At 46.6% G+C, this 22,729-nt stretch overlaps 2 protein-coding genes across 4 annotated transcripts in view; both read right to left on the bottom strand.

Moving 5' to 3' along the window:
* Window positions 1-486: 486 nt before the first annotated feature.
* On the bottom strand, window positions 487-18,798 carry CPNE9 (copine family member 9). The gene is made up of 21 exons (XM_041763794.1): window positions 18,598-18,798; window positions 18,023-18,063; window positions 17,862-17,908; window positions 17,658-17,761; window positions 17,128-17,164; window positions 16,907-16,909; window positions 16,552-16,628; window positions 12,849-12,912; window positions 12,632-12,735; window positions 12,081-12,185; window positions 10,662-10,703; window positions 10,273-10,348; window positions 10,116-10,169; window positions 9,657-9,718; window positions 8,885-8,931; window positions 7,852-8,033; window positions 7,471-7,598; window positions 3,593-3,695; window positions 2,951-3,008; window positions 2,479-2,552; window positions 487-871 (listed from the first exon to the last, which is right to left on the bottom strand). The coding sequence occupies exons 1-21, from the start codon at window positions 18,663-18,665 to the stop codon at window positions 686-688; spliced, it is 1,662 nt and encodes a 553-aa protein (XP_041619728.1). The 5' UTR covers window positions 18,666-18,798; the 3' UTR covers window positions 487-685.
* A 1,239-nt stretch (window positions 18,799-20,037) lies between these two features.
* Window positions 20,038-22,729, bottom strand: part of MTMR14 (myotubularin related protein 14) — a 47,321-nt gene continuing 44,629 nt past the window's right edge. For all 3 annotated transcript variants that reach the window (XM_041762296.1, XM_041762298.1, XM_041762297.1), the window contains one exon: window positions 20,038-20,635. In XM_041762296.1, coding sequence (XP_041618230.1) covers window positions 20,452-20,635 — 184 coding nt within the window. In that variant the 3' untranslated portion in view covers window positions 20,038-20,451. The remainder of the gene's footprint in view (window positions 20,636-22,729) is intronic.

The following is a 22,729-nucleotide window of genomic DNA, read 5'->3' as shown; positions in this document are numbered from 1 at the left end:
ATTGAGTGTCTGCCTTTGGCTCAGGTCATGATCCTGGGGTCCTGGGATCAAGTCCCACATTAGGGTCCCAGCCTGCTTCTCCCTCTGCCTATGTCTCTGGCTTTCTCTGTGTGTCTCTTATGAATGAATAAAGTTTTTATATATAAAAAAAGAAACTTTCTGTTTAATTTTTTTTTAATTTGAGAGACAGAGGGGGAGAAGCAGACTCCCTGCAGAGCTTGGAGCCTGATACAGGGCTTGATCCCAGGACCTTGAGATCATGACTGAGCCAAAGACAGAGGCTTAACTGAGCCCCTCAAGGTGCCCTTCAGTTATCATTTTTAAAGTGTTTGAAGAATGTGTGAAGAAGTGATTAGATGGAAGGATGAAAGGATGAACCTTATCTGAAGCTGTTTTTGCTTATTTCTCTTGGTGTAGCCCCAGGCCCTTGGGTCCCTCAGTCTCTTTTCCCAAGAACCATGAGACAAGTGGAATAAAGATCAGCTTTATTACTGGCATGAAGGCAGGGAGGTGGTGACAGTGCCAGGCCCTTCTGTGGGTGAGGGGACAGAGGGCTTGATCAGCCCACACTGATCCTCCAAGCTGGACTCTCAGTGAGGTCCGGGGTTCCAGGTGCCTCTGGCTTTCAGCAGAAGCAGTGGGTGGGCAGGCAGGCAGACTGCTAGTTACTGAATGGGTAGGCTTCTCAGGGCTGTTCTGGAGCTGGGGTTGGGCTGGAGTTGGCAGTAGGTGGGGGGCGAGGTTGGATATCCCTGGTGCGCATATAGGACAGCAGCTGCTCTGGGATCTCAGCCAGCACGTCCTTGGCTAGTCGGGCCATACTCAGCACCTGGTTTCCCGACCGGTCGACATAGTCTCGGAATGGGACGAACTGAGACAGGCACAATGAGATAATGGCCAGGGAAGAGAGGAATGGGAAGGGGAGCAGTAAGGAGGTTGCCTCTTTGACCCTTAACATCTCTTTCCGAACACCACACTATCTTTTTCCTCTGATCTTGGACGGCTTTCCATTATTTACTTTCTCCCCTTCCCCCTTTTCACCTTCAGTCTACTTCAGTTTGGCTTCACGCAGTACTGACACTGCTCTTGGCAATGTAATGGCCCTATATTCCCAAATCAGTCCAGTGGGCAATAATTGTCAGTCCTCATCTTGCTTGACTTTTCTTTAGCTTTTCATTACATTTTACCATAATCTTCCTAGACACATCCCACTCTTGACATACAACACTCTTCTGTATTTTCTCGTTCCTTTCTGGGTGCTCCTTCCCTTCACCCCCATTCCTCTGGGTCTACCTGATTTCTAAACCTGATCACTTCTCTCTCTCTCAGTTCTCTTCCTGTGTTGATTTCATACACTTCCATGACTTTAAAAATTGTAGTCTGATGACTTCCAAATTTATACAGCCATCCCTGGCCTCTTTTTTTAAAGGTCCAGAGCCACATTTTAGTTGCCCATATCATATCACTTGTCTTAGATACCTCAAACCCAGTGTGTTCACAACTGAATTCTGGCCCTGACTGCCAAATTGTTCCTCCTCCAGGTTTCCCCTTCCCAATAAATGGGACTGTCACCAACCAGTTGCTTAAGCTAGCAAACAGAGTCATCCATGAAGCTCTCCTCAGCCCCCATCACCATTTAATCAAAGCATCAACTCTTGTAAAAAAATTTTAAAATAATCTTTTGAACCTGCTTCTTCTCCATCCCCATTGCTTCCATTCCTGTCCAGATTCCTGTCATCTCTCCTCTACTGCTTCAAAGTCTTCCTCACTGACAGGTCTGTCTACTTGCCTTCTCTCTCACCCTGTTGCAGTCAACTCTCCATGCAGCAGAGCTCCTCTTAAAGTGAAAGTCTGACCACCTCAGCCCCCTATATAAAATCCTTCAAGAGCTTTCCAGCTCTTTAGAACAAAACTCCAAATCTTCATCATAATCAGCAAGGCTTTGTCTCCCTCTTCTTCACATTTACTGGGATCCTGCCACCCTGGCCTCTTGCCTTTTCCATGTTTGAGCTAATACTTCTGAGCCTCAGGGCCTTTGCACATGCTACTCCTCTACCTGCAATACTTAGGTAGAGCAACCTTCCTTTAGGTTTTGGCTCAAAGGCCATTTCCTTATAAGAAGGCTTCCCTCACTACCCTACTAAGTCAGATCCCTGTTACAGGCTCTTACAGTGACTTTTGCTGTTCCTCTGGAGCACTTATCACAATGTAGAGTTGTTTAGCTGTGTGATTATTATTGGTTGCCTCTACTAGAGGGCGGAGCTTTGGGGAATCTCCTATTCTATGGATACATTAGGGCTGCGGCAACCTGCCTGATCCTCAAAAAGAATTTGTTCAATGAATGCAGGACTGCTGAAAGAGTAACAGGGAGAAAAGTAGGTGATTAAAAAGACAGTAAGGGAGAGTGGCTGCCAACTTAGCCTGTCCTTCCCACTGTGCCTTTTGGCTCCGTGACTTCCTCTCCCTGGTTAGGTCTACCTGAACGATGTCCCGCTCTGCATAGCGTCCCCTAGAGGACACGCGCACGTCATCACCATCCAGTTCTTCCATTGCTGCAGAGAAGACACTCCTCAGCTGATTGCCCTCTCCTACACCAACCCATGCTACCCCCCTCATTGTTAGCTCCGCTTCGGAGTCACCATGAAAATATTTTTTTCATGAAAAATTTTAATGGTTGTATTCAAGTCCTAACAAATTTTAGGCACTGCTACGGTGTTGTTATTATGTCTTCCCATGCATTCCATCCTCCCAGGAACCCCAAGAGGGAAATACTCGTATCAACAGCCTTGGTTATAATAAGGAAATAGGTTCAGAGAAGGGCTGGGACTTGGCCAAGGCCTAATATAGTCATCCATCTTATCTTTTATGTGAGGCAGGCCCAGGTGCCCAGATCCTCCCCTATTTTCTCCAGTTCTTGGTCTCATTTACAGATACCCCCAATCCTACTCACCTTCAAACATGGCTGGTCCCACACCAACAATAATGATAGACATGGGCAGTGAGGAGGCCTGTGAGGGAAAGAGGTTGAATGGTAGGGGTGAGCAGTCATAACAATGGAGGTAACTGTTGGGGACAATTCTCTGTGCATGTATCATGTTTCTGTACATCTTGCAAGCAGAGGCACTGATTCTCTTTGTTCCAGAATATCTTTTCAAGGATGTCTGCATATCAAATAGCCTTGAAAGATAGAGTATCTTCCTTTGGAGCAAAGGTCAGGTTTGCTTAATAAAGTATCTCACACTGGAATAAAGGGCGGGCATGCTTATTGCCCATTATAAAAGATTCAGATATCCTAAGCTCAGAGTTTCTGATCTACAATACATCCCACTATGGATTCAGGTATCATTTGACCCTCTTCACATCATCTTTTGGAAACTGGGACTTAGAATCAGAGAAAATGCTGATAATCAAGCTACTAAGAATTGCTGAGAATAACAAAGTCCTTTGTCTCCAATCCAGGAGTCTTGTGTCTTCTGCCAGCATCCATGAGACTGGTAGGCTAATTTGTTAGCTTGCAAGTAGGGTAAAATCTCAAGCCCTTCACAGTTGTTAATAGTGCCCCTCCATGCCAAGACCACCTCTTTAGACTCACACTGACAATGGCCTCCTTGGTCTGTGTCATGTCAGAGATGACCCCATCAGTGATGATGAGCAGAACATAGTACTGGGAACCATCAGAGATCTTGGCTGCCGCCCTGGTTAAGAGTCCAAGATCAGAATTCAGCTGAAAGCTCAGAGAAGTCAAGGGAACACCCTACCCCTAAAGCTTCCATAGTCAGTTTATAAGCAGTGGGCAGGGATTCAGGTTTCTGAAGCTCATGCTTCTTTCCCAAACCTGGATGCCTGCCCCTGCCTGACATCCTCCAGTAACATTTATGGAGAACTTATTATGGTAGGTACTGTGTTATAGTAGGCACTAGAAGTACACAATGAGAAAAAAACAAATTCATCCCAGCCCTCTCGAGGAAAGACAACCCCCAAATCAGAGAAATAGGTATAATTACTCTTTTGATGAGTACTGTGATGGAAAGGGACACTGGTATGACAGTGTCTAGTAGAGGATCCTGACATGGTCCAGCAGGTCAATACAGCCTTCTTTAAGGAAACAATGTTTGAGGTTGAAAGAGAAGCTAAACCAAGGGGAGGATCATTCCGGGCAAAGGGAGCAGCACAAACAAGGGCCCTGTGATGGGACTGGAGGAAGCCCAATGTTTCTGGAGCCCAGAAAATGAGGGAAGAAAATTGGACCATGGGGCTGAGATGGGGCAGGGGCCAGATCACACAGGGCTCTGACAGCCCCTGGAAAGATTTTGTTTTTTATACATGAGCAAGACCAAAAGCTAAAGGCCTCCTTTCCTCTGTGTTCCTTTTCCTCTCTGCTGGCCATCTCCCATTGCCTATGCTGCTGAGTCCTTAGCCAGTCTAATAGCTACTCCTTTTCCTTCTCTCACCATCAATCTTTGAATCCAAGATTTTTCCATCTGAAAAGGACTTCAGAAGTCATTGAGTCCAGTCCCCTTATTTTACATATAAGGAAAATGTGACCTTCAGAGAACACAAAGGTCATGGTACACCCTGGTCTCCTGACTCCCAGTCTTAGGCCCTTAGTGGGTTGGAAAGGACAGAACTGCACTATCCAATAAGGCAGCCCCTGGCCACATGTGCCCATTGAAATTTAAATTAATTAAGGTAAGTAGAAGTAAATGTTTGGTTCCTTGTTCACCTGAGCTACTTTTCAAGTGCTCAGTAAGAGAACCCAGCTAAGCCTAAAGCCTGAGCTCTTGATTCCTTCACTCTCCATTCCTGGCCTGTTCTTTGGATACTCCTCCATACACATTGTACATTCTGGCCATAATATACTGTTACTGTTTCCTGAGCTTGCCCCTTTATGGTTCTGTACTTTTCACATGCTTTTCCTTCTGCCAGGCCTACTCTGCATCTCTTTCTCTGATAAAGTCCAACTTGCCCTGCAGTCCTCTCCAAAAGTTAGGCTGCCTTGGGCCTCTTAGACTAAGTTATACTCTCCTCTCCTCTCCTTCTGCCTTCTAGGATACTGCCCTCCAGGATTGGCTGTCAGCCCTTCCACATGGGTTTTCACACCCATGAGGGTACCAACATGTGTGTCTGCGGAGACCCAAGGTCACAGGATACCTGGAGCATCCATTCTACTGTATGATCTGGTGGATAAAGCTAGATGACTCTAAGTATATTTAAAACACCTTTTCCCCCTCCAAAGTAAAGCAAACATGGACACAACGTGAGGAGAATGTAAAATTTGCATGAATTTTTAAGATAAATATGGTGCCTTCAAAGACATTTTCAGCCTGGTTGCTTTCAGCTGTGCCCCTAAGATTTCCCTGGGGGAAGCAATTGCTTGCCTTTGCCAACAGGCAACTTGCTGGAAAAGTCTGGGAAGCTCTGGCCTACGGAAAGTAATGATTTATTTATATTTCTGTCTCCTGCACCAGGGCGGGAGCTCCCAAGGGCAGAGACTAGATCTGATTCATCTGTGAGTCTCCAGTGCCCCAGCAGAGAACTGAGCATACAGCAGATGCCCTTTGAATAGTAATAATGATAATAATAGTAACAGTAATAGCTGACACTTATAGCAGTTATGATGTAGCAGGCACTAGGTGCTTGACATATATTAACTTAGTTAGCCCTCACAACAACCCTATGATATTGCTATTATTATTTTCATTTTACAATTGAGGAAACAGGCATAGAGAGGTTCAGGGTCTTGCTCAAAGTCACACAACTAGGGAGTGGTAGAGCGGGTGTATCAACTTAGCCAGTCTGGCTCCACAGCCCACATTCATACTACATTGCCTCTTTATTGAATGCTTATTCAATGAATGATTGAATGAACTAAGATAATAGTAAGAAATCTGTTTAATAACAACAAAAATATGCTCAGTCTCCAGTATTAAGTGAAAAAATCAGTAGTGAACCCCTACATGTAATTTTTTTTTTTTTTTTTTTTTTTTTTTTAGTAATCTCTACACCCAATGTGAGGCTTGAGCTCACGACCCTGAGGCCAAGAGTCTCATGCTCTTCTGACTGAGCCAGCCAGGTGCTCCTGCAATGTAATTTGACTACAATTATGGATTCATAAGGAAAAAACTGTCAAGAACTGTATATACATCCATATTTCCATGGGCAGTATCCTGAGTGATTTCTTATTTCATTTATCCATCCTTGAAATTTTCTACAGCAATGTTGGGTTACTTTCATAATTGAAAGAAACTATTATCTTCATTATGAATTACATAAACCATCGTTATTAGGGAAAAGGGAAATCTATAGGCATATTAATCTCCCTGAAATCTTTCCATTTATATTCTTTAAAAAAATTTTTTTTTTTTAGAATTTATTTTATTTTATTTATGATAGTCACAGAGAGAGAGAGAGAGGCAGAGACACAGGCAGAGGGAGGAGAAGCAGGCTCCATGCACCAGGAGCCCGACGCGGGACTCGATCCTGTGTCTCCAGGATCGCGCCCTGGGCCAAAGGAAGGCGCCAAACCGCTGCACCACCCAGGGATCCCTCTTTTTAAAAATTTTATCTTTTTTACTTTCAAGCTTTCTGAGGTACTTTGTTTTAGCTAGGTCTTTTCAGCATATTATAGGGTTTACTTATTGTTTTATTCAATCAGAGAATCTTTTTCTTTTAATAGATGAACTTATCCAATTTATGCTTGATGATATATGTTTCATTTTAGTTCTGTCATTTTATTCTATTTGCATTTTAGAAAGTGATTTGATACGTGATCTTGTTTTTTTTATTCTGAAAATTTGGAGGTTTTTTTTTTTTTTTAAGTTTTTACTTATTTATTCATTTAAGTAATCTCTACACCCAACGTGAGGCTTGAACTCACAACCCTGAGATCAAGAATCTCACACTCTTCTGACTGAGCCATCCAGGCACCCCTGGAGTTACTCTTCTATTTTTGGAAGTTACTTTCTTGTTTTTTAATCTACCATTTATTGACCACTTACTATGGGCCAGACACTGTGCTAATTATTCTTACTTTGTTATCTAATTTTAACCTCCCAGTAACCCTATAAAGAAATGCTATTGTTATCCATTATTATACTTATTTATAGGGATAGAATGAGGATTTAGAGAGGCTAACTTGCTTAAGGTTGGTCACATGGTTAGTGAGTGGTGGATCCGGGTCTGATGCAAAAGCCTGTGCCTTAACCATTGTGCTATAGGACTATGTCTCTTTTCCCCAAACTTGAGACCTGAATTGTTGTTCCCAGAGAGTGGGGTTGGGGTAGTTTGTTGACACCCTCTTTACCTCAGAATAAGGCATTTATCTCTTTATAGCAGAGCTTGGCCAACACTGAAAATTTTACCCTTTCCCTAAAGCCCAGGTTCACTCAAGAGTGGTCTTGACTATCCTTGGGAAATCAGTCCCCTGTCTCTGTCCCCTCATTTCCCCTGGCCCCCACCCAGTTCCCTTACCTGGCCACCTGGTTGATGACAGGAGCAAAGTAGGTGGGCCCATAGAGCTGCACTGTGCGCAGGCTCTGAAAGTAGCTCTCCAACACACCATCAATGCCTGCACAGTTGGGATCCTCATCGTTGTTGTTCTGTCAGGGAGGAGGCCTTGCTGGGCTGAGCCAGGCAGGATATACCCAGGAATGCTCTGATCCCAGCTTATTCCTTTTTTGCATTTCTCTCTCTCATGTTCCCCTCCAAACTCCAGCCCTGCTCCCCTCTCTGCTGTGCTACCCTCTCATTGTTTCCTGATTCTCTGCAGGTACTTGACCCTGAGGAGAAATTCACCAACTTGAGTGGGCCAGATGCCAGGGCATGGATTGTAGGCTCTGGCCTATACTATACCAGGGGGAACTGGTGGGAGATCCGTCCCTCTGGAGGCAGTTTGGCCCCAAAGCCATAGGCTGGGAAGAGCTTGTCACTGTCATAGTCCTGGATGATTTCTCCCACTGCCTTGAGAGCCATGGCATAGGCGCTGAGTTGGTAGGGGCTCATGTAGTGCAGGGAGGTGGGCTGCAGAGGATTCCCTGTAGGGACACAAGACCCCCAGCCTCATGGTCACCTTGATCATTTATCTATTCACCTGTCCAGCCTTGTATACCTCCAACCACTTATCCATTCACCAACTCTTTACCCACATACTCCCTCATTATTTTGCCCAATCATCTATATGTTTAATTATCCCTCTACCCATCCACCAACCCCTGTATCTATCCATCAATTTATAGACTTATCCACACATCCATTTTTCCCATCCACTGGACATAAATCCATCTTTCAGTCTACTCATCCATTTCTATCCATCTGTCTCTTCATTCTCTTATCCAGTATCCACCCAACTACCACCCATCCATCATTCCTATTCATTTCCATTCATCCTGTCTTCATATAGACTTCATCCACCTATCCACTCATTTAATTATCCTATCTACTTACCTGTTATTTTTCAGTTTAAACATATGTCTATGTGTCCACCTAGTCATTCATCTACCTGTCCAACCTATTGTACTCACTAACCCATATACCACTTGGTTTGTTCATCTATTTACCCACCCAGTCAATACTCACTCACTTACCTCTTCATCTCTCTTTGTACCCCTATTATTTCCCAACCATTCGTTTACTCATCCACTTATTGAGGTATCTCTCCTTTCAACGTTTTTTTGATTCATTTACCCACCTATTTTCTTGTACCCTCTGACTCCCGTTATGTCCAATAAACTCTCCCCAAAACTGTCCAGTACCAGCCTGGCTGGACTTTGCCTCAAGCCTGGGATTACTGAGTAGGTAAACCTTTATCCCCAGGTCAGAATCCAGGCCAATCCCTACTGCATTATTTAAAATTCCTCCATATCCCATTCCCCCATCCATGCCTCACCATTAGAAGCTGTGAAGTCAATGGCTACTGTGAAGTTCAGCTGTGTCCTGTTAGGGAAGTAGATGGATTGAGAAGTGAGAGACCAATATTTATTATACCAGGATTTCTCAAACACTGGTATAGAAATGAATCACCTAGTGATAGTATTAAAATGCAGATTCTGATCTGGATGGTCTGGGTAGAGCCTGAAAGTCTACATTTCTAACAAACTCTCAGATGATGCAGATGTTGGTGGTCCATGGAGAACTCTGGGTAGCAGAATTAAATGCCTACTGTGTGACAAATGTATGTAATTTATGTCATTTAACTTAATTCTTACTATAGCCCTGAAGTAGTAATTAACATCTCCATTTCTCATAGGAGAAAAGTGAGCTTCAGAGAAGCAAAGTACTTTACCTAGAGGTCTGCCCTCCACTACTGAACCAAGTGGAATGTCCCCTTTGTCTGCATGGGTTTTCCCTCTCTCTTGGCCTCTCCCTCTTGCCTGGCCATGATTTTTATCTGGACTCCAGTTAGGTTACTGGATCCATCTTTGAAGACCATTGGTCTGGCATCTTCCCATAGGAGGACTGGAAGCTAGGGATGAAAGGCAGCTCCATGAAGAGAACTAAGATGGGCAACACTATGCATTTTACAGAGCACTTTAAAGTTTGCCAAGTGTTTAAAAGTTTATCTCCATGGACCCTAATCATTCATAAATAAGAAAACTGAGGCTTAGAATGGAAGTAATTCAATGCTGGGCTTTTATCCCAGAACCTGGCTTGTGACTCACCCTCCCTTGATGTAATCAACAAAAGTGAATTCAGAGTCCACAGAGAAGGAGAGCAGCGTCACCTGTGGGACAGAGAGGCAGCCCTGCTACTTTGGAAAGGACAGTTGGGTGGCAGAGCAGGGAGGCACATGATTCCACCCCATATTCCCAACCCTGTCTAATTTCTGAAAGGGCAAAAGAGAGGAAGCTGTCAGAAACAGATCTCAATTTCCAAAAGTGTATTGAATTGGAAAATACAACTTAAGTTAAAAAAAATTGTCAAAGCGGCAAAGATCAAACAATTTTCCTCAGGTGAGAAAACAAAAGAGACTTAAATTGAGCTACTTTGTGCCCAACATTACTATATCTGAGTAATCTGTGCCCACAAGCCTTCCTGTACTCCCTACATTTGTCATATTATGTCATTGGGAATAGAAACAGAAGAATCTAAGGAGGGCCAAAGCTTCAGGGAGCACTCACAGTTCCCGAGTTGACATATTTCTTCTTCTTACATTTCTTCCGAGGGTTAAGTACCTAAGAAGATAACAGTGATGGTGGGAAACAGAGGATGGGAGCTACAGACTGAGCACATTGGGATGGAGGGCCTGGGCAACCTGAACAGGGCTGGAGTTCTCACCTCATACACTGTGAACTGGTTCTGGGCCTTGCTCAGCTCCCGGTAGCTGGTGGTGAACTCACCGATGAAGTCATGGCTGCAGCGAGGCCAGGGGTGAGTGAGCAGCAGCTACTGTTGGGTCGAGCCAGCCCTGAAACTAGTCTTTTGTTCCCACTATCCCCTGCCTCTACTTGGGCTGCAGGGCACTGGGGTTGGGCCCAGAAGAGAGGCTGAGAGGGAAAAAGGGAAGATGCAACCAAGAGGATCAGTTGTACTCAAGGTCCTGGCATCTGTTATCACCCTTCCTGACTCCTAAGGCCACTTTGGGTTCCTAGTGAATGTGCTGTGCATCATAGGAAGCTGTTTGGATTAACTACAAGAGAAGACAGTACTATGTGGGGCAATTCTACCTTCCATCCCGGTCCCAGTCGTACACATCAATCTTCACTGTCCTGAAATGCAGGAGATAAACATAGGCTAGTGTGTATGATAAATCCTAGAAACACCCTCACCTACTTAACAATACACAAATCATCCTCCCATACACCCATCTGTTTTTCCTTCAGTCTTCCTCCCAACACCCCATCCATCCTATTTATTCATTCATCAGTCCATGCACATACCCAACTGTCTACTGCCACTTCTGTTATTTCTTCTATTGCTGTTTACACCACTATTACTATTCTTTACTATTTGTTGAGTCTTACTATATTCTAGGCATTGTTACCAGCACTTTCATAGTTTGACTCCTTTGATTTAACAACCATCCTATAAAGTAAGTACTATTATTCTTTTTTTTTTTAATAAGGAAACTGAGGTACAAAAAAACCCAGTAACTTGACAAGGACCATAACTAGTAAGTGATTGAGCTGATATTTAAACTCAGACATCCTGGTTCCAAAGACTTTGTTCTTAACTACTATGCCTAAGTCTTCCTATATGACCATATATCTATGTTGCAGTCCATACAACTATCCATCTAGCCACCCACCTACCCATACATTTGCTAATCTAATTACCTATTAATCCCAATCTTTATCTACCCATCTAACTATACATCCAGGCATTCACTGACTTACTGATGTATGTAGGCATCCATTTGTCCATTCCTCTTTCTAACCAAACACCCAACGATCGCATCTGTCCATATGATCATCTATTCATCTACATAACTATCAATTTATGCGCCCATCCATCTTTTGACCCACTCACCTGTCTTCATATTGTCCATTTATTACTTCATATGGTCAGCCTATCCATCTACTTTACACTCATTAATCAGCTAATTCATCTACTGGTCCTTCCATCCATCTGCCATCCATTTACCAATCTACCTTTTGCTCTACCTATTTATCCTCCTGCTTTTTCAATCATCCCTCTGCCTCTCCAGCCATCTAACAGTCTCTCATATACCCATCCATCTATTCATTCATCCATTAATCCATCCATCATCTCTCCATCTAATGATCTACCCATCAGTCCACTTATCCATTTATCTTTTACCCATTCATTCATATCTGCTTCTACCCACCCCCCAGTCCTCTTATATACCCGTCCATCAGCATATCCATCCATCTGCCCTCTATCCATGTATCTGTTTATTCATTTGTTCATTTACCCTTTCATCTACCCTTCCACCTATACATCCTCCTGTCCATCTATGTGGCCATCCATTTGCTTCCCCATCTACCTATCTCCATGCCCAAAACTCTGCCTCACCAAGCAGGATCCTCCAAAACTATTGTGACACTTTTGCCATCATTCTGTGGCCCAGGGATCCCATTCTTATACCCTTGTTCCCTTACTCCCTAGCTTACACCGAAACAGACCTGTCATAGTCTCCATTGCACAGTGCCCGCACAGGGATGCTGAAGGGTTGCCACACAGGATTCAGTGTATTTTTCACAACTTCCGTCTTGTGGCATATGGTGAACCTGGAGAGGAGCAAGAGGACTGGAACCTGCCTTGGTGATAGGACTGAGCCCAGAGACAGAGCCTCATCCTCTTGGACATTCCTGGGATCTCCCTGCTTGTCTTTTTTTTTTCCTAAGATTTTTAAAATTTATTTATTCATGAGAGACACAGAGAGAGAGGTGGAGACATAGGCAGAGGGAGAAGCAGGCTTTCTGTGGGGAGCCTGATGTGGGACTTGATCCCAGGACCCTGGGATCATGACCCAAGCAGAAGGCAGACGCTCAACCACTGAGCTACCCAGGTGCCCCTATCCACTCGTTAAGCACATATTGTGTGCTTCTTTGAGTGAGTTCAGAGCTCAGGTCTTGGTAGAGTCTAAGATGCCCCACATCCAGCCTAAGAGCCCTAATGGGCCATGGTCACAGCAGAGCAGGGGTGGGTACCGCTGGAGAAGACTTAGACTCACGTGCCATCCTCATTGCTTCTATAGAACACAAGGAAGGGGTCTGACTTCCCAAAGAAATCCTTCTTGTCCAGCTTGTTTGCACACAGTTGCATGGTGGCAATGTCCTAGGGATGAAGTTTGGCTGTTGACATCCATATTGTTCATAGTGTCAAACAGTCCACTAAAGGAAGTTTGGGAGAGAAGGGAGCCTGTGGGTCCAGCATATGGCCTTACTGACCCGACAATTGCTAAGCTCCTCTGCAGTCAGCAATATGGTCCCACACTTCTTTCCTGGTACACCCCTGGAAGCAGAAAAAGCCTCTTTGTGAGGGGAGGGAGAGAAGGCAACGGAGATTGGGGTAGCTGATCTGGGATTAGGTGGGCCAGTGAATTAAATACACCATTTACTGGCAGTCCTCTAAATGTATCCTTTTTTGTCCTGGATGGTTCCTTGTGGGGAAAGGCCTGACTTTAATAGGGAAGGGGTCTGTAGTCTGAAAGGAAGGGGCTAATCTGGCTTAGGTGGATGTGTTATAATGGTAGCTTGGGAAAGACATAAGATTTAAAGTCCTGAATAAGTTATTTCTTCTTTTTTGGGTCCTAGTTTCCTCTACTATGAAATGGGAATCATGCCCACGTCTCGGGGCTGTGAAAAGACCTGAATGAGTGCATGGAAGGACAAGCAATTGGGAAGCTTTATTGATAAGAAGGTGGTTAAATTTCTCAAAGCAGACCTTGGTATCTACTATATGTCAGGCACTGTGCTAGGTATGAATTGGCCAGTTGGCACTCTCCAGTTCTGCTAGACTGCCCTCAGAGAGCTTCCAGAAGGAGGTGAGATGTCAAAGCCAATAGGCATGTTGAGTGTGATGTAGCAGGCCTGAATGTGGGAGAAGAATTTCTATCCAGACCCAGGGCAAAAGGCTGTTTTGTTAGATTAAAGATGCTGTACTTTCTGAAGAGTGAAATGAAATGTGAAGAGTGAAATAAAAAAGATGAGGGAAGCCTTATGACTCAAGCCCCTTCTGATTCAAGAAGGGACACTTTCATGTATTTGAAGGGTACATAGTAGGACACCCATCCTCAACGTGCCTTGCCTTGGGTCTCCAAGTGGTCAGGGACCTTGCTGATAGGGCCTGTGAACCCTGACCCCAAAGTGATCCCACGTGTGGCAGAGAGAATGCTAGGTCAGGAGTGTTCTGGGCTCAAATCCTGTCTCCAACTTACTATGTGATTTTTTTCCTATCGTTAACATGAATGTTGAACCATTTATTTGACTCCCTCAATTTTTAACTCTTTGTGCTTTAAAAAGAGTGTGAGGACTTTAGGGACACTTCACCTGCACATCTAGGACCAAGTCTCTGATCTTACTGCTTTCTCTCTTTTCTTTGCCTCCTTAATGTTTTCCCTCACCTCCTTACCCAGTGTGAATTCTAGTCAATGACTATAATAATCAGTCCCTCGCATCCTACCCCTTATCCATTGCCCCTATTTGGAAGAACCACAGCCCCAGTTAAATCCAATTCTCTGCCCAATCCATACTGCACCTGTGCAACTGAATATGGCCAGAGGAAAACACACAGTCTTGTTAACTGGTCTCACTTTTTTTTTTTTACATTTTTTTTTATATTTATCTTAAGTCATCTCTAAACCCACTGTGGGGCTCAAACTTACAACCCTGAGATCAAGAGTCACATACATGCTCTACTGACTGAGCCAGGCAGGTGCCCCCACTTGGTCTCATTTTAAATGCATGACCATAAACCTCAAGAGGGTCTTTATCCATACTTCACTCTCCAGTTCTGCTAGATGGCAGTTTCAGTCCTCCTCTCTCCTCAAACTCAGAAAGCCTCCTCCCCCATCCTCACTCAGCCAATGACCTTGTTTCCTACTTCACTGACAAAACTGAAGCAACCAGAAGAGGATGTCCACAGACCTACCACCACACCTACCTTGCCTCCAGTATCTTCACCCACGCAACTGTTGCTATAAATGACTATCCGTGTGCCTATTTATCCCTCTACTGTGTGCTACATTCTACACCCTCTTGCCTGTACATGGACATTATTCCAGCAATTCTCTTTTTTTCATTATGTCAATTTTTCAGTTTCTACTGGGTCATTCCCCTTAACATACAAATGTGGTATAATTTTTCTCATGTTAAAAAATGCAAACCTATTCTGACCTCACTTTCTTCCCTAACCACCCCTCCTTTTCTCTTCTCTATGCAGCAAAACCCCATGAAAGATTTCTTGACTTTCATTCCTCTCTTCCATTCTCTTCTAAACCTCTCCAACCAGGCTGTCACCCCCACCTCTTTCTTCAGAACTTCAGATCTGCAGCAGCATATGACATGGCTGGTCACTCTCTCCTCAACACAACCTTCACTTTGCCTCCAGGACAACACCCCTTCTGTTGGTCCTCCTCCTACTTCATTAATGCTCCTTCTCAGTCTCCTTTTCTAGTTCCAACTCATGGAGTCTCAGTGCTTGGTCTTTTCTTTCTCTGCTCATTCCCTGTGTGATTTCATCTAGTCTCTTGGTCTGAAAGAGCATCTACAACTCATGCATTGTATTACCTATTTGACATATCTGCTAGGATGTCTAATAAAAACTATCAAATTCGACAGGAGTCAGACTGAACTCCTGATTAAATCCCCCTGCAATGTACTCCTCACTCAATTTTTTTTTAACCATCTCATGGCAACTCCCTCCTTCCAGGTGTTCAGGCCAAAAGGCTTGGTGTCATCCTTGATTCCTCTTTTCCTCTCATGTCTATATTCAACCTGCCAGGGGTCTGTTGGCTACACTTTCAAGTTATAACCAGATCTGACCACTACTCTCCTTCACTGCTATCACCTTGGATTACTGTAATAGCCTTTCAATGGGATCCCTGCTACTGTCTTCATCCACTCAAAGTTTATTCTCAATCCAGCAGCCATCATCATTATTTGAAAACATAGTCATATCATGTCACTTGTGTCTTCGGAGCCTTCCAGCGATTCCCAACTCAGAGTAAAAGCTAAAGTCCTTACAGTGGCTACAAGACACTAAACTGTTAACTCTTCAATCTCATCTCCTAATTCTTCCTCTTTGCTCACTTGGCTATAACCACACTGGCCTCTTTGCTGCTATTTGAACATATCAGACTTTTGTACTGGCAGCTTCTTCTGCCTAGAACATTCCACCTCCAGATATTTACATGGCTCACTTCCTTACTTCCTTCAGGTCATTGCTCTGAAGTTACCTCTCCATAAAGCCTACTCAATCACTCTGCTGAGTAATACAAGTCCCACCCACCCAGCATTTCCAATCCTCCTAATTCTGCTCTACTTTTCCTTTTTCCCATAGTACTTAATGTCTTCTAATATATAATTTACTTATTTATTATGCCTATTTTTACAGTTTCTCATCCCCCTCCTTTTATAGTATAAGCTCCCTGAGGGCAGAAACCTTTGGTATATTCATCATTACAACCCAAGCCCCTTGAACAGTGGCTGACATAGAGTACATGCCGTAGTATTTATGGAATGGATGAGTCCCTGGTGCCTAGCACAGGGTATGCTATACAAAATATGCTAATAAATATTTAGTGAGTGAATGTAATGGAAATTCCAGGGGTCTTGATTTAGTGAGGGGAAGCTTTCTGGAGGAAAAGCTTAGAAATGGACCTTAAGGATAGAATCAGACTTAGAAAAAGAGTGAGGTGAGAGAGAGAGAGAGAGAGAGAGAGAGAGAGAGGACAAGACAAGACATATCAGGCCTGAGACTGACTTGAATGGAGCCCTAGATATTGGTCTTTCCTAGGAGGGTGATAGGAACCATTGAAGGCTCCTGAGTAGGGGGAGTCCCAGGCTTCACTGCTATTGGGTCAACAGTATCTTTGGGAGGAGAATTTGGAGGCACCCACCCTTCCCCAGCACCCCTTCTTGTTCAGCTCACGTGAGGGGTCGCTCTACACGGCTGCCCTGACCGCCAATCACCTCTCCCAGTGCCAGGAATGCTTGTCCCAGGAAATCCTGCACCAGGACATGGAGTCAGGAAGGCCAGGAGGGGCTGGGGATGCAGCATCCCAGCCCAGCCCTGGCGATACTGCTGCACCAACCACTGTGTTCCACGGTGGCTGAATGCTAGAAGCATCGCCCTGCCTGTGCTTTAAAGGAGGGGCAAGGGGTCCCCAGACCAATTCTGCTTCTTGGTCCTGCTGTCAGTTTAAGCTGCTCTCCACAATGCCATCCCACACCTCACCTTCCATTCCACACCCCACCATCCCAAAGCCAGCCCTGTTCAGCCTCACCTTCTGTGTGTCCCAGAGGGGGCCGAGAAGGAAGAGGAACAGTGAGTAAAAGACAAGGTTGGGAAACCAAGAGTCAGGAGCAGGAGAGAAGGGCTGGGAGGGTAGGTTTGGACCCAAGAAGGTAGAGTTGGGGTGGAGGGATAGGAGGGTACTAAGGAAGGTTGGTTAACACTGAGCGCCTCCTGTGTGCCTGACCAGCCCGCGAGGGGACGCTCGCTCACCGGTTTGGAGATGTTGGTTTTGGAGTCAACGTTGTATCTGGGAAGAGAGTGGAATCAGCATAAGGTGGGGCTGGCAGGGACAGCCTGGAAAAGGTTTTGGGTTTTGAATCCTGGTTAAAATTGTAGGTAGAGGGAGGGGTAGACTTGGATCCAGATTCAATTAGGATCTCCTTTAGGGCAGGAGTTAGGATTGCAGTCAGGGATGAGGCCAAGTCTGGGGCCTGTTGGGGATGGGGTCATGTCAGGGGCCAGGACCTAGATGGAGCCTGAGCTAAATTAGAGTGCAAAGCTTTGGGCCCTACTATGTCTGGGGAGTGAACTGGATTGGATCTCATCTAAGGGCAGGGCCAAGCTGGACTTGGGGATGGAGCTAAGACTAGAGTGGAGGCCTTTAGATTGGAACCAAACGGCCTGGTGGAGAAGCTAGGCTGAGAGGCGGGGCTGGGGAGGAGCCTGCCAGAATTTTGCTTGGATCCTGGTTGGGGGGGGGGGGGGGGGCGGTCCAACCCAGGATTCTGGGCGGGGCTCACACATCGAAGCGAAGGTTTTGCTTTTCCTCAAAGAAGTAGTCGAGGACGAATTTGCGCACAAAGTCTGGGTTCAGCGTGTTGTCGATCACCTCTGTCCTTCCGAACTGGATAGGGGGCAGAGAGTCAGAAAGGGCCTGCAAGGGGGCAGGTGATAATGGGGGAGGGGAGGGCAGCCCTTGGCTGGGAGAGGGCTCTCAGACTCACCTCTCGCCACTCCTGGCTGGCCCGGCTCTGCGTGTAAAGCACTACCACTGCAGGCGAGAGTGGAGGCAGGGAAGAAAGGATGTTGGGTTGGCCCGGACCCCTCCCCACCCCTCAGTCGCGTCAGGACCCTAGTTCCCCCTCCCATCCCTGGCGCCTCCTACTGGGGTCCGACTTGGAGAAGGTGTCGAGGTCCAGCAGGTTCCTAGAGAAAGCAACAGAGAGAGGGTGGGTCATTCTGGAGCCCAGTACCTCGACTCTGCCCTGAATTGGGCACCCAGGGTAGGCATGGGGCTCAAATCGTGTCTCCCTCCCCCATTACTACAACGAGTGGAGAGTTGTTGAGAGGGGAGGTGGGGGGGTGGTCCGCGTTATCAGCACCCTGGACAGCACCGGAAATATCAGCTCAAGAATTGTTATCTCTGCGTCCACAGTCTTCAAGGGCCCAGGAAAGAGGGTTAGCCCCAGAACTTTGTCCTCCTGGGGCCCAGATCCTACTGGATCCCCATGACCCATCCCTTGAACCTGCAGGCTGAGCTTTCTTTTGCGGGTGGAGCTGTTCAAAGAAACCCCCTCCCCGAACCCACCAGCGACTCCCCTAAGTCTGAATTTGAGATTTTCTGGCCCTGGATGCTTCTCCCCGCTCCCTCCCCCCGGGATCTAGCTCTTGTCCGCGCCAAGCCCCATTGCCGATTTGGGCAGGGGCAGTGCCTACGCCCTCCCCAGTGTGGCGGCTCACCGGCAGGACACGGTAATTTCAATCTTGGTGGCCGGGACGCTGCGTTCGGAGGCTCCGCTGAGAGACATGGCTGGTCGAGTGGCCGGAGCTGCGGGAGGCTGTGAGACGGGGGCCGCCCTGGCTAGGGGCGGCGGCAGCGGTGGGGCTGGTCCATGTGCCGCCGCGATAGCGGCGGCGGCGGCTGCACTCCCTCCAGCCCTGCTCGCACTCCCGCCGATGGAGCCTTGACTGTGGCCGCCGCCGGCAGCAGCGACTCCAGATGGTAACCTAGCCCCGCCCGGCCCTGCGGGTGGCCCCCGCCCCATTGGAGCAGCCTCGAGCCGGCTGGGAACCTAACCCCGACCCTAACTCCAGCCAGCGCATTTCATTCTGGCAACCCGCGCCTCCCCCCGCAAAAAAACAAACAAACAAAAACAAAAAAAAAACCCCCAAAAAACAAAAAACACACACACACACAAAACCCTGAGAGCTGTCCGCGGTGCTGAAGGGTTTGGGGTGCCCGGTGGGTGTTGGGGACGTTTCCTCTTCCTGAGCTGCTCCCTGAACAAAATGCTTCTTCCCCTTCCCACTTCCGCTCTGCCTGGGTCTCCAAATAGGAAGAGTTCTACAATTATTCTTATTAGCTGTGTGACCTTGGGCAAGTTACTCAACATCTCTGTGGTTCAGTCTCATCAGTGGAAGGCCAGAATAGCACCTACTTGGGGTGTTGTAAAATTTTGAGATAATCCACATAAATGAAGTAGCTCACGGGATTGTACACAGTAAGTACTTAAGCAACGTTCACTGATATTATTTCCTTCCTCCAGGCAGTCATATTGATGACCTCTTTTGTGTTAAGGGCCAGAACTCAGTAAATGGTGACTGTGTGATAGCATTCTGAAAAGCCCTCTGCCCATGTCTTTGAACTCTGACTTCATGGTGTTAGAGATGCAGACATAGTGTGAGGATGCAATCTCCTCTATCTAGGTCACACTGCAGATGAGGGTGGTAGTCAGCCAGGTCCATTCTCTCCACGCCAATTACTGCCTTTAAAGTCCCAGAAGTCAATCCCTCCACCAAAGTCAGGGCTCCATAAGGCAGGGGCTGTGAGTCACCTGTGCCAGGACTGAGCTGCCTGCAGAACTTGTTTAAAATGAAGAATATCCCCACCCCCTGCCCATTCCTAGCTAAATGACGATCTCAGCAACCCCAAGTCTAAATTTCAGGCAGCCCTGGGAATCTGTGTGGATAAATAGGTTCCTAGGTGACTAGGGCCCACTGACAGCCTGTGGCTGCATGTCCTGTCTGAGACTGTCATGTTAAAAGACACAACCCAGTCTTCAGTTGTCTTTCTGCTTTATCTGACCCTTACCCCAACCCCTTCCTGCACAAGGAAGAACAGTAAGAACCTTCCAAATAACTCCACAAAGAGAGCAACCAAATGAGGATGCAAGAGAGCAGTTGTTCAAAAAGATTTTTATTTTGTGATCTGTGTCAAACTGTCTCATTCTCAGTGCAGGTGATCCCTCCTCTCCAGGAAACAAGAATGGGAAGAGGGGAGTCTTTCATGAGGTCTCAGCCCCCACAAGGCCCCAGGGAAACCCCACACAGTTCTGAGAATTGATGGGAATCCCAACAAAGACTAGGGTGGGTGAAAGGCGATGACAAGAGGGGTGGTGGTCACCAGTCAGGAAGCTGAGGGTTGGAGAACCCTGTCCTTAGCCCTGCTTAGCTTTGGGGCTGCCATGTGCATGATGGAGAAGGAGGGGTGAGAAGATTTCCCTCTTATCTTGAAGCACCCCTTGTCCAGGCATGGCTTTGATTCCGCTCAGGACTCAGGTGAGAGGAGCAGGAAATTGTTGTGGGCTGGCTACTTCATAAGGTGCTGCTGCTGGTGCCCCGGAGTCCAACACCACGGACAAACTGCTCCAGTAGGCCTCCAATGGCACCAGAGGGACTGGGGGCTGCTGCTCTAAGCCCCACTGTGCTGCTGTATGCGGCCAAGAAAGTTGAGCGTACTTCCTGCAGCCGAGTCTCCCGTTCACTTAGGGCTGCAAGCCTATGAAGGGGGGGAAGGAAAGGAGGGAGAATTAATGTATTACCCTGGGGCAGGATCCAACATCCTTATCCTCACACCATACTACCTATTCTTCTGCCTTTGTTAGCACAGGCCAGCACATGTCCTGTGGCCATACTACCCCAGTGGTTCAGGCCCCAAACACTTGTCCTGTTCCCCTCAAGAACCACTCCTCTCAGCTCTCAGGTTACTGCTCCTACCTAGAAGCAGCACGTTTTAATGGTGCACTGGGGAAGGGGAAGGGGAGCAGGGGGGAGGTTTGCACTGAGGCACAAATCTGAGACTTAAGGAGAGACCACAAGATGAGGCATCAAGCTTTGGCTGACCAAAGGCCTCAGCCTTCTTTAGGCCAGGACCTGGAGCATCCTGCAAGGAAGTTCTTGTCAATGTTCTAGAGAGGCCAGAGTCCTCAACTGGAAACCTCTGAGGCTCTGGCTACATCTTCATTTGCTGTGTTCCCTAAACAAGTAGCTAGCAGGATTCCTGTTCTGATTCTATTGCTTTTTGTTCCCTGGCCTCTACAGACACTGATCACAGGTGGAAGACAGGAAGCCCCTCCTCTCTCCTTGGCCTGGAAATACAAGTCAAGAAGGGGAACAAGTGAAAAAAATGGCAGGGAGAGAAGTGCATGAAAACTGAGGCTTATCAAAGAGCTATTTGAGGCTATTTGACACTTTGAAAGGTCTTTAATAGAAGAGGCCTAAGGTACCTGCCACATTCAACCTATGGACTAAAAGATATGCAGTCTAGGGGTGGGAGGGACATGGAATCAGAGGAAAGGTCAGGAATTCATATGGTGTTCACCCTAACTGTTCCCTGGAGGGCTTTCTCCAGGGGTCACAGATCTATATGACACGAGCCCTCATGTTCCCATCCACCTGAAAAATCAAGACTAGCCCTGACCACTAACTTACACCAAAATTTCCCCCAAGAGACCAATCTCTATATGATCCCTCCCAGGAATTTGTCAGAAGTAACAGCAATGTCTCCAATTCCCAAACCCAAATGACTGTACCCCAGGGCCTGGAGGGAACAGATGGAGACATGAGGATAAACGACAGTCCTGGGGTATGTATGGGGAGAACAGACATAGAGAATGTAGACTGGTGCGAGTGGTATGTATGAGTGGGTGACTAAGTGTGGGAGAGAGACAGAAGCGGCAGGTTCTAGGGTGAAGGAAAGTCAAGCAGCTTGGCAGCAGCTCTAGGAAAATAAAGCTGATGCTTGATTCCTGCAACACCGTGAACAAAGCCTTTCTTGGCATTTGGGGGAGACATGTGGCCCTAGATCTTCTTTATTCTCTAAACTAGGTTTCACAGAGGCTAGAGGCCGTGTGTTCTTTAGCTTTTCCTTATAGCATATAACCAGGAGAAATTCAGAGTGGTAGTTTGTATTCTCAGGGAATATCCAAAGGTCCAAACGTGTGCATTCTCACTGTCCCTTATTTCTGGGAGGCAAAAGAGGGAGAGATCAGCCTTTTTAGAGACAAAGAAAACTGGAGCCCAGAGAGGATATGTGATCCACTTAAGGATACACAGCAGGCAAGGGGTAGGCAGGCAGAGATACTCTAGTGCCATTCCCTCTGGACAGATGAGCTAGCAGGCTCAGAGAGGTCAGGGCTAACATCCTAAGATGTAGCTGGTAAGCAGAACAGCTAGGAGTTTGACTAAATTTCTCTGATAACAAAGCCCAAGCACCAAATCCACATACCGTATGACCTCAGCAGGAATCAATCCTGACCCCACACCTACAACTGCAATTTTGGAGGCCATGAGAACACACAGAACTTAGCCTTCTTCTGGCAACCACCCAGATCTTGAGTGTTGGCTAGGAGCTCAAGAGAGCTGCCCAAGGTATAAACTGTAGGACCTGGGGCTGGAGTTGCCTATTTCAGTGGTTAATGCCAATTAAGTGAGGGGGTGCTATCAAGCAGGGGCGAAGATGCCTGCTTCCTCCAGAGATGGCTCCTGGGCTTACGCCATCCTGGAACCCCAAGGTGCAGGCTCTGTCTGCCCTCAGCAGAGAATCCTTCTTAACAGCCTATGGCAACATGCCTCTGACCTGTCAGCCCTGCGG

Source organism: Vulpes lagopus, chromosome 7, assembly GCF_018345385.1.
Source record: "Vulpes lagopus strain Blue_001 chromosome 7, ASM1834538v1, whole genome shotgun sequence".
Taxonomy (NCBI): domain Eukaryota; kingdom Metazoa; phylum Chordata; class Mammalia; order Carnivora; family Canidae; genus Vulpes; species Vulpes lagopus.
This window is presented reverse-complemented; position numbering and strand designations above follow the sequence as displayed.

Excerpts from the sequence above, each read along its gene's own strand:
- CPNE9 (XM_041763794.1), bottom strand. The coding sequence starts at position 18,665 with ATGTCTCTCAGCGGAGCCTCCGAACGCAGCGTCCCGGCCACCAAGATT. Across the intron at positions 17,762-17,861 it reads CCAGCCAGGAGTGGCGAGAG|TTCGGAAGGACAGAGGTGAT; the intron begins GTGAGTCTGAGA and ends CCCCCTATCCAG. Across the intron at positions 3,009-3,592 it reads CCAAGGAGGCCATTGTCAGT|GCCTCCTCACTGCCCATGTC; the intron begins GTGAGTCTAAAG and ends TTTCCCTCACAG.